At 36.3% G+C, this 12,328-nt stretch overlaps 1 protein-coding gene across 1 annotated transcript in view; it reads right to left on the bottom strand.

Annotated features, from left to right (window-relative positions):
- Window positions 1-6,910: 6,910 nt before the first annotated feature.
- The window catches only part of Frmd5 (FERM domain containing), a 31,716-nt gene continuing 26,298 nt past the window's right edge, over window positions 6,911-12,328 (bottom strand). Inside the window, 5 exon segments of the mRNA XM_018457012.1 lie at window positions 6,911-8,006; window positions 9,608-9,891; window positions 9,893-10,094; window positions 11,151-11,318; window positions 11,648-11,819. Of these exon segments, the coding sequence (XP_018312514.1) occupies window positions 7,576-8,006; window positions 9,608-9,891; window positions 9,893-10,094; window positions 11,151-11,318; window positions 11,648-11,819 (1,257 nt within the window). The 3' untranslated portion in view covers window positions 6,911-7,575.

Raw genomic sequence — 12,328 nt, 5'->3', positions numbered from 1 at the left:
ATAACAGTAACTATACAGGGTGTTTCCAAATTAAATGGCAAAACTTCGGGAGCGTGTAGAGGAGTAAAAAACTAAGAAAAAAAGTCCTATAGACATATGCTCGTTTTTGCTCCGTTTCAGAGAAATCGAAAAAAAATGTTTACATTTCTTGCCATATCTAGCACCGACATATTTGATTACATTTTCCACTTTCTGTTATGAATTTGTCAGTCGCTCTTTGAAAGCCTTTAATAGTAGATGAATTTTGTCTTTTGCAATATGCCGCGTACGTATTCTAATAGTGAATATGCTGATATGGTTTTTGTATACGGTTTCTGCAACGGTAATGCTTTAAAGGCCTGGCTGCTACAAGAGCCGTGTTTGACAGATGCAATGCTTGTATTGCTGCAAGAGGTGCACATTTCGAACAAAATCTTCATTAAAAAGTTTATAAATAAAATAATTAAAATAATAAATTAAATATATTTTTTTCTTTTTTCGTGATTTCCTGCGAAACAAAGCAAAAAGGAGCATATGTCTATAGGACTTTTTTTCTTAGTTTTTTACTCCTCTACACGCTCCCGAAGTTTTGCCATTTAATTTGGAAACACCCTGTATATATAGTTCTAGCAACAAATGTATATAATTGGCAACCTAAAATGACTATAATTATAGTTGTTATAACCATAAAATAGTTGAAATTACCATAAAAATTATTCAAGTGACTATAATTTTATAGTTATATTTTGGGACAATAAAAAATATGGTTGGCATCGACCATGAAAGAAGACACGGTGATAACCTGCAAACCCTCTAATATAATCGAAGAAGATAACCGTGGAAGCCTCAAATAGCGTAATAATCATAATTATAGTAATATATAATTATAGTTACAAATACCAAACATTTTTCTCTCTGTGTGTAAACAAGGATGTAATAATTCACCGTGTTACATTTTATCATCCGTCTCTTATGCTTGGAAAGTACCTCAAATAAAAAAAGTCGCTTCTTCAATCAATTTTATAATATCTTTAAAAGAAAATAAATCCTTATTTTAAATACATGATAATAAGTTTTCCTAAAATAAATTTTATAGATTACTATCAAGAAAATATTCTTTGTCAAAGATAACCGTTATTTAAAAGGAAGAAAGTAAATTGAATAATCACTTTCTCTTTAGTAATAAAATGATATTTTTCTCTGTGCGAGGAATCTATAGATTCTGCACTCCTCATCATGGTGACGGTATCTTCCCGTGTGTGTGTCGCGTGTATAATTTTAAACGTATTGAATTATGATGAGTTTTACCGTATTATATACGAGCCTCTTAGACCGATCGACTTCACTTTATATAAATTTTTTAATTATAGCGCGCGACTAGCTGCATCAATCTTTTCTGCTTTTTACCTCGTGATGGAGTAGATTAATTTAACTTCCGAGAGACTCGCGTATAGACGAACGCGCACTACTCCACGTCGGATTAAGTCGTGAGAGATGTGAGATCTCTATTTACCGTTTATTAACTTGTCGCGTTTGTTGATTTTGTCAGCTAAACGTTAATGCCGCGCGTAGAAGCGTAACAACTAATAATAACGACCGAAAGGGGAAATCGGCATACATCTCAACGTGAAAGTTGACTCGATGCTTATTGATGTTTGTACATATCGTGGTGATAACCGCCAACGACCGTTCCGGTATTAAGTTCTAGCAAGACATCAATAACAGGTGGTACTCTCCTTTCACGGGCAGGTGTAGCCTACGTAGTCTTCTCTCCGTGGGATTGCCAAGCAGCGTTTAATTCAAGGTCGTTGTTAATTCACTTTCCACGAATGAACTCGTCCCAGTTTCGCGGGACGCGGTTGCTTGATCTTTGCGGCGAGATTATAGCTTTAAGAAATTAATACCTTCAGAGACCCAGTCGTTAGCTAACGCTTAAAAATCATTCGCAATTTTACGCTTTATCGCGAAATTAATCTCTCTAAAATCTTTGGAATGGAATTTAACTCTGCAGAGTGAAATCTCACTCTTAAAAATTAACAATTGAGGCATTCTTTTTCAACAGTGGCGCAATTGTCACTCTTTAGATATTAAATTCCACTCTACAGATTTTAGAGATCCAGTCGTTAGCTATCGCTTAAAAATCGTTCGCAATTTTACGCTTTATCACGAAAATGAAGGATTGGTATTGTCTATGAAACGTATACTTGGTATGAGCGATGGAAAAATGGCAGTAGACCACGATACTTAAAATCACGATACGATGAATCATATCTGAATTATATCTGCACATCGCATTATGCGGTCTCATTTCGTGATTATATTGACGAAATGATATCTTTGCTTTTAAACTGCGCGCGTGACTAAGTAAGGCGTTGTTGCAATTTTTTGTTATCATCTTTACCGATTAGATTATTCTGCTGTCAACTTTGGTATCTCTGTTAATATTATGTTACTCATGTTACTGTATTTTCAATAAGCGTACTATAACGTTTAAGCAAAATAAATTTGTTAATTTCCCAGGAAACAAATTGATTGTTATTCGACGTCAAAATAACAACAACGTCAGCTTGTTTCCTGAGTTAAACATTTCACGATTGTTTTACAGCAAAGTTTGAATAATTGATTATAATTATGGCTACAAAAGTTAATGCTCAAGTAGTGTGTCATTTTTTATTTTTATCCGATGGAGAGGAAGTTTAAATGTAGGAATCTGCAGTTCGATTTGCTGTTGAAAGGAAGCCACAGAACTCTGGATGTTATCCTATTAAATATTTCACTTCGCGCGTTGCAATGAAATGTTTTGTTTATTCATGCATGCGATACAAAATTTCAAGAACTAACAGACCAGGAAAAAAACGCACTCCTCATACGACTGTTTGCTACAATTTGCAAGCGTACAAAAAGTGTACATACGAATGGAGATTGTAGAAAGATTATCATCGTTATTTCGTTTTGATTAGCGCAGAGCTCCATTCTCGTCATCACGTCGGCCGTTTTTAATTAACATTGCATTTACACCCAACATCCACCATCACATTTGTACACAACGTAGTATTTAGCCCTCTGTTAAATTATTCCTGCAGTCGCGTCCGTACAAAGATTCGATTGAAATTCACTTACGTAGCAGCTACAGCGAATAAATTACTCTCTTACCAGTTAGTTATCAAATAAATATCTAACGAATAAATCCCGAGAACCTCAACAACTCGACTATTAAAAGTAACGTAGTAGGCTAGATGTACATTTACATGAAGATCCGCACATTTCGGCAGCGATATCAAGTAATTACAATAACAATTGACGTATAGCCGTGTTCAGCATCAAGTACGTACATACGATCACCGATTTGCGCGCCAGAAAAGTGTTACGAATTTTACGGCTTAACGAGAAAATGAATTTAGGATTTTACAGTCGTGCGAAGAACAAGACGAATTGTTTACAAACGCGCAATGTACGCAATCTTAATTGAAGATTGCTATCGTTTGCAGTTCTGCATGAGCACAACGCGCGTAATGTTATGATTAATTTATAGTAAGGACGAAACGTGGCTTGCAACAATGTCAACTGATGATACAAAAATCTTATTGATAATATGAATATCATAAAAGGGAGATATTTTAACTTTGAATTTTTCACATCTGCGCAACTACATCGTACAACGATTACAAAATATCGTACATGTAACAGGATTATATAATTTCAAAAGAGTTCTTCCTTATTTATTAAAAATTCAACGAAAGAGACTGTTTATGATCTATTAGCTATCCCGATATAAATTAAATCTTCGACTAATTTCCCAAATTAGAGAATCAAATTACTATTATTAATTATAACGTCTGATACCAAATTCGTCATCAATGATTACGTTATTAACTAGGTCTAAATTATTAAAAACACATGTTACTTCTATATCTTTTAGACTCCTGTATATTGCCTGTCTTCAATCGTTGCGCAAAAACCATATAATCCACTAACGTTTAACAATTTTAACATTATAGTGAACCTTCCTTCTTCTTATATACAGCTGCGTATCGTCTATAATAATTTAATTTTATCGGGGAAGTTCTGAAAAGTGTATCGCGCAGAGGCTATGCCACGTACCGACAATCTTGAACACTCACAATATCATTCCGTTCCATTCTTTGCGTCGAACAATTGTCCATATTCTGTTCTTCGGACTTGTTACATTTTAGACCGGGTGTCTACTTAGTTTTACTCTCCGAAGCGCGATTGTTAATAATCGAAAGTCACGATAATTACAAGCAGGAGTCCCAGTCTGATTATTTTATATGCTTCTTGGAGAGTATTGGGAAATTGAAAGTAGTTCTGTCAAAACAAACTCTCGGATATTATATAGTCTTAAATTCATCATTATAGTTCATTATATGAATTTTGCTGTCAAGCCCTCGGAGAGTATAACGAATGAACATGGCATCGCAAAAATTTTTTTTTACTTATTTAACGTCCATCGGATAATTTCACTCACAAAAGTTGTTTGTAGAGGATCATCCAGATTTGGATTAAAAAGTAGTAATTTTCCGCATTTTAATTCAAACGTTATCGTTTAAATTTCTTCTTCTTTTTTACATTGATTTGCTCAACGAGCGAGTATTCTTAATTAATTCAACGAAAAGTGTTTGACCGTCAAACGAAACGTGATCTTCTTGTTCGAATTAATGTTCGTTTACATTATCTAATTTAAGCGAATTAAATTTTGATTTAAGCTAATCTCATCCCAGCCGGCTTATTAGTGAACCGCGGAAGTTCGTGAGGTTCCACGTGCCGGTCCGAAATGCTCGTTTTCCCTAACAACACTAATAATAGACTAAAAGGGAGATTTTGCTTATCATTCACTTGGGAAAGATCAAAATCTCACGAACCTCCGTTGCTTTATTAATAGCAATATGTCGCGTTTCGCACAGTTACCACTCTAATTTCTAGAGCCGTTTGTACTTCGTCGACGACATGTTCCCTTTTCATCAACATCGAAAATATCTTCAAGTTGACAAATCTATTTCAGAATCAATTTCAAGAATTTTGCGAATCTATGTCAACAAGATATGAACAGATTTCGCGGAAATGACAGAAGGGCGCCGCCATGCTTCGACAAAGATCGACAGGAGATTCATTAATTTACTTAGCTTTTGTTTCACCTTTTTCCTCGCGCCACCCCATTTTCGTTCAGCTTAGGGCGGATTTCGAGCGAATCGAATGACACGAAAGGGTGTAAGACAGCGTAGGCACTTTTAGGAAAAATGGCTGACAGTATGAGGCTGCGTGTTCACTCGAGAGTTAGAAGCCCTTCTTCTCAAATGTCAACTGTACAGTTTTATGATTAACCGATTCTTCACATTCAGTATACTTGTTCAAAATGGGGAGATAAGACGTTTATTAAAGACATCTTTAGGATGTCTTATAATATGATATCTAAAAGATGTCTTAATGACATCTTAAGTTCCGATTTTGGACATGGTGCTGTTTGAGTCAAGAGAATCATCGATTTTTTTAGGAATTTTGCTATCGACAGGAAAATTTTGTCGATTTCGGTAGTAAAACGCTGGAGCGGACATTCAGTCTAAGGTGTAAGACAAATCAGGACCTGCTCGTATAGGCGAAAATATTCAGATAAATATGCAAGTATACATTTCAGTATACATACAATTACATAGGATTTCGGGAAATCGTGTACTTGCAGAAAGAAATGAATAATAAGTTTATAATTCTTTTTAGAATTCACCTATAAATTTTTTATCTTAAAAATTGGAAATTAACACATATTATACGCGCTGTATAAGTATTCAATCTATCTCAATTCTGTTCGATTCCTTTTCGATTTATTTGTTCCTAAGATGCGAGGATTAAAGGACAAATTTTCCTAAAACTCCTTATAATTTCATTAAACGCGATATATTCGCAAAGACAGATCCTGATAGATCTTACTTTCATAGGAAAGACATGTGTCCTTAAGTTATATACCAAGAATTTGCACGCCGCGATGAAGGATGTTATAATCTCGCGATAGAATAAGATGACGAGACAAAGTGATTACGCACATCAAGCGCACCTATGTTCGCGCACATCCGAGAACGCAAAGGAACCGACAGCGGATCGAAATCAGCGGGGAACCTCGTCAATTTAACGCTGTCACACAATATTCATTATTTTCGTACTAGAGCTGCACGCATATAGCCTACAATTATCTACGAAACGATTGCTTTTCGTTGACGGTTTAAAATAATCTAAAGTTCCTATAAGTAGTGTCGCCTCGTCAGTGACTTGTATATATAATATATTACATATTCGCCTTTGTGTATGTATGTATGCTCTTTCTTTCGTCTCTTCACTATGTTAAAATATTTTTATTTTGTCTATTATACTAGCGCACATATAGCTTTATATTCTTGCGCGTTTCTTCGAGTTATCCACCGGGGACACACATGGAGAAAGTTTCGCGAAAATCCGAAGAAAGAGCACTCTTGTCTTCGTTCTTTTTATAATAACACGATAGGCCATTCGATAATCAACATTGCACTATGTATGTATACATAATGTCCGTCCGAGTCCGGAAGGTATCACCTACACCGAATAAAATCGGTCTCTTCTTATAGCCAAACTTTAATAATCTGTCTTTTTTTCAAATAATGACATGAATAAAATATTGTAATACAACTAATGCGAAATACTATAATTTCATGTGATATATTTATTATAATGAATTTTTAAAATCAAGTTAATGCTGTTTTTAAGATGAATCGTTCGTTAATAATAACACGATGAAAAGATTTTTCTTTAAACATTGTAACCGTATGAATATATGTTAAAATTTATTACATATATTTCAATGTATTCAATAAATCAATTATTAATGTTCATTAAACAAATATGTACTGCGATTATTCTTGTAAAAGAAAATTATTTCATAACTAGCGGAACTTAATATCATCTAAAAGATAAATATGTTGGTTTTATGGATCCACATTCTGTCGAGAGAAGTAGCAGACGAGTCAGCAGCGACTGGCATAAATGATCAAGTTAAATAATGAGAAACTAAATAATGAGGAAACTTAATAAAATGCGTGGTTGTAAAACGCTTTTCGTAAAAACAATAAGCGTATTACGATAAAAAAACGCATAAATACAGTTTTAGACATACATCCCGCTTACATCTCGATTAAATACCTACAATCTTTGTACAGTTTCTTTTTTTATACAGAATTCTGATTTCCTATCGACTAAATTGGAACTCAGAACGTTCCTCGCGTGAGATTCGGACCTCGGCTGATCCCTTCAACGCGATATTTCTCGTCTCTCTTCTTCCTTCCGGCCTTCTTTTCTTCTGCTTTCGATAGCATTTGATCTTCTCGGTCCGAAGCACTTACGCTCATGCGACCAAGTTGCGACGCGACGGCGCGCAACGAGGGAAGGGAGGTAGGGACGAAGAAGGGAATGATAGGGAAAAGAGGTGTATGTTCTTTTCTCCGCGACTTGTGGGCCGTAAATACTCTCAATCACAAGTCCATCCTAGCAACTTGGCACTGAAGGGAGAGCGAGCTACGCGATGACGTAGGACGACTTCGGCCCGGTCATCTTGTCACATCAGAATAGGCCGAGCTTGGTCCGCAGGAACTCCTTGATCGGAACATAATATTGGCTCCTTAAGGCCACCATTTCCGGCGTCTTACGCAGGCTGTTGAACAGCGTTGTGTCCGTCTCGAACACTAGTACCGTCACGATGAACAGCACCGTGATCGTCAGCATGAACGCCGGTATAAAGATCCTGATCACATGCAAGCTCCTGTGTTTGATCTTGCCGCTAGCCACGCGTCGTACGCCCTGATGCTGCTGATGATGATGATGCTGCTGCTGGAGGCAGAGCTTGGAATTCTGCAGTTTCTGCATCTTCGGTACCGGTGTGACCGAACGGCTGTGCGGCTTACCGGACGCGTCCAACAATTGGCTTTCCGACGAGGAGTGGTCGAAGGAGTCCCTGAAGTAGTAATCGTTCGCCTCGCCCTCATGCTGACCGACTGAAACAGAAAGGACGCGATCGATGCTATTGGATGATTGTGTTAGCCAGTGACTCGTAAGGGACGAAGACGTTACATGTGCGGAGTTTTCTGACGATCCCACTCTGAGGTTTGAGGATTGTGTTCGTGGAGTTAGCTTTTTATGACATCATAAAGTCAACTGAAATAATTCTTTTATTTATAACGATTCACTTCCGTTTGTCTACTCGAGCACAATGTTTTCAATGCTTTAACTCTCAAAAAAGAATTCTATATAAAGAACGAAAAGTATCAACGTAAAATCTCGAATGAAATAACAGCTGTTTTTTGCGTTAAATTAATTCAATTGTATACACATGACAAAGAAATATCAATATGGTATATAAATATGAAGAAATATCTATATCAAGAGATATAAAGAAACGTCTATATCAAGCGCTTTATATTATAACACGGAATCGAATTTAGAAGATGATAAAAATAAAATAACTTTTAAATACCTTCTGTACTTGCAATAAATGTTTCTAACAAATCACATTGTTATCAAGACATTGTTATCAAGAATAATTTCTGTTATCTATAGAAGATATTTCTATATAGAAAATGAAATTTGTGTGATTCGTTGTTACAATCTACTCATGTGATCGTTTAATTATTAAATACATATACTATTATTTTTAAAATAAAATTAGAAAATTATGTTAGAAGAATTTGAAAGAAAACTTTTAAAAAATTTCACGTCTAATTTCATTCAAAGATTTCAAACTGTAATTTCATTGAAAAAAATAATACATACAAAAAAGATTTCGTAACGATGGCCCGTTCGGGAGAGAGTCATAGCGAATTCAGTTGAACGTATCAGTGCATATTAAAGCCGTATACTGATTTAATCTGAATCTAAAATGCAATTATTTATAATTATAAAATACGTATTTTACTTAACAGCATAATAAAATGCATTGAGAATTTCACGGTTTAACCTGTATTTATATTTATATTAAATATATATCTAATATCTTTACTTAATTCATGTACCACGATTCTAATATGCACCAGTGCGCAGTGAGTCCAATCGAATTCGCCATTAGATTATTGATCTCCACAAACCGATTCTATAGAGGAAATCGACAGAAAACTGCTTTACGTGAATTTACGTATACGCGTGCACTTCTGTAATCATCGTACACTCTCATAATTGCGATCGTTATTTTATCAATATAACCATCGTACTCGGGACTTGGCTATATGACGAGAATCTTTCAGTGACTCCTAAATATTGGAGATATCCAAAAAGTTGTTCTATCCAATAACCAATTAGTAAAGTACGATGGTCGAAATATCTCGCGGATTCACTAGGAGCAACGTATCGAATGTGTCGGTTTGTATACGTTAACAGGCACAAGCCCATGCAGACCGCAATAGTCGAAGCGTAACATAAAGGAAGACGCAAGGTAACAAAGCAGAGTCCAACTCCAACGACAACGACGTACACGTAGGAACACAGGAGAGGCGAGGTTTAATACGCAATTGACAGAGGAAGAGACAGAGGGTGACGGAAGGAGGAAAGAAGAAGGAAACGGAAGGTCTTCGACGTTTCATCGTCCTGGGATCTTCGCGCTTACCTGCTGCTTGCCGTTGTCCCGAGTGATCGAATCCATTCGACAGTCCTGGCCTCGCGGCCAGATTCGCGCAACCGTTGGCGGTCTTCGTCGTCGTTTCGCGGCCTACCCCGTCGTCGATCTCGCTTACCTCTACCCGCGTTTTACCGTCGTGCGCGGAATGCACGCTTCTGACAGGGATCCGTCCGTTGGCGCTCGCCGGCGCCTTCGAGCTCTTGATTATCAGGGCGGTCGACCGTACCACCATTGGACATCGCTCGTTAATCAGGGCGTTAATATGCCGCGCCCCCCGCCAGCTCTTCCGAGCCTATCACTATTTTCTGACTGTACAACGGTTGCGGTCGGTTCAGCGTGCTCTTGGGAAATTTCAGTTTGGCTTTCGCACGGTTTGTGGTGGTGGTGTTGGAAGTGGTGATGGTGGTAGTGGTGGTGGTGATGGTAGTAGTAGACGTGTGGGTGGCACTCGCATGCGTATCATTTTCGTCTACGGCTAAAAGAACAGAAAGAAAAGGAGAAAACAAATCAACCGAAGGTTCTAAAAAGCCAAAGAAGCGGCGGCGGCAGTCCCGTAAAAAAAAAGGAGATTTTTCTCGGTTACGCGTCGCTTATAAACGCTATAGATGCACGACCGACATTTATTCTTCGAGATTTAGCGGGCAATGCGAGCGGCCAGAAATTCGATTTACTCCAATTTTCATACTTATAATTCTTCCTTTTATATAAAAAAAAATAATAATGAACAAATATACTAATTTTCGAATTTTCCAATTGTCTTTTTAGGTATAAGGGTACTTAATTTCAAATCGATAAGGATGTAGGTATCGAAAGATTATCTCGTTCTCTCAGACGAGAGAAAATTTCGCATGTTATATACTTCGCCATGCACTAATTTCTGTCAAAGACTAAATATTTTCTCTGTTGCTATAGTACCTTAACTTTACATTACTCGTGTAGTTTTTTTAACGTAATTAGTCGTGTGGGATGTTTTGATATTTTAACCTTATATCTTAATTTTAAGTGTTTCTTTTTTATAATTTATAATTAAATAAAAATTGATATTTTTCTATCTAAAGGATGTTTTATATATCCTTTAGATAGAAATAAATGCAAACAAATTTTTTAAATTGTGAAACAATTTGCACTAAATATAATATCAATATATATAAATAGCATTTATACATTTAGCAAATTTATAAGCTTGGGAGCGTTCTAGACATCCCACGCGAATAATAAAGAGTTAAAATTACTGATTTCATCGTGGATATATCTGACTAAAAATATACATTTCTCCTTTATAGAATTTAAATGCAAGTTTCAAAAGCTTTTGATAGGTTAATATATCGCTGTTTCGTTATTATATCGTGTACACATGCGTCGCGGCGATGGACTCGAATGGGCCGGGAGGCTGAACAAGATTAGGGAATTCAATGTTTCAAACAGGAAAAAGAGAGAAAGAGATAGATAGAGAAAGAGAAAAAAGATAGAAAGAGAGAGAAAAGGGAGAGAAAAAGAGAAAAGGTGGCCATTATTAGATCTGTTAACTAACCGTTGTTTCTCCTGGCATGAATCTCTTGGTCCTCGGATACAGTCTCCAGAAGGGGCAAGGTATTGTCTGGGCAGTAGGGCGAGCTAAGGGGAACTCCCGCACCGCCCTCCAACATTCCGGTGCCGTCCAGACCCGCGCTGTGACAGCTACGTGGTAAGCTAGAATATCCTGAAAATGTGAAGGAAAGAAAGCTTGTACAGTTCATACATTAAGAGATCGCATCTCAATTATTTTATAATACCTTTCAATTTTATAAAAAATCACGCTGCTGCATAAAATTATGGTAATTAAAATCCCCAACAAAATCCTAAATTTACCTGAATATCTACCATTCTACAGAAAAATGCGTGTTTTGGTGGTCCATGTTCACGAAATTACCCATCTACAGAAAAATGCGAAACACGCGTTTTTCTGTACAATGGAAATATCGTAAACATGGACCACCAAAAAGCGACAGTGTATGCAAATTACGTGGCGGTGAAAAAAAAATTACTCACGTATTTCAACGAGATCCTGGCTCGGTGTGCTGGGGGTCGCCGGTACACTGCTGGCCTTTCTTCTTAAACACGTCGTCTGGCAGCGTTGTATCGGCGGTTCCTCCTTCCGGAGTGGTCCTGCTTCCTCCAGAACTTCTCTCTCCGTTCTTCCGGTATATTTAAATTTGTATCCCTAAAAAAAAAAAGCCGTTAAAAGTTACTCGTGATGTTCCATATACTGTACGATCGATAATCAACAATTATAAATATTTACCAATAATTATAAATATTAAATATTTACAATTATAAATATTTAAGTATATGTATAATATTTTATAAATCGATATCGGAGAGAGAGAACACACGTACCGTTACTTTCAGTAACAAAATGACTTTATTAAACCTCTCAGCGTTAATTGTTATATACGAGACGAAATTTTATCAGCTTATTGAATATGTAATATTTATAACTCTAGTTTAATTCTAATATTTAGTTTAGACGACATAAATAATAATAATAATAATTTAGTCGTCATCACAATTGTTTATGATTAAAGCTTTGAGGAAGATTAAAAATGTTAGTAAAAGCTTTTGCTAGATGCAATATTGTTTATTGCTAATTACAAATTTAAATTGTTAAATTTAAGTTGTGCATCAATATCCGTGTTGGTTATCTTTGGCGTTTTTCAATTTTTTCACTAT

Source organism: Mycetomoellerius zeteki, unplaced genomic scaffold (genome assembly GCF_001594055.1).
Source record: "Mycetomoellerius zeteki isolate Tzet28-1 unplaced genomic scaffold, Tzet1.0 scaffold62, whole genome shotgun sequence".
NCBI lineage: Eukaryota > Metazoa > Arthropoda > Insecta > Hymenoptera > Formicidae > Mycetomoellerius > Mycetomoellerius zeteki.
The sequence above is the reverse complement of the archived record's forward strand: the minus strand, read 5'-3'. Positions and strand labels throughout refer to the sequence as shown.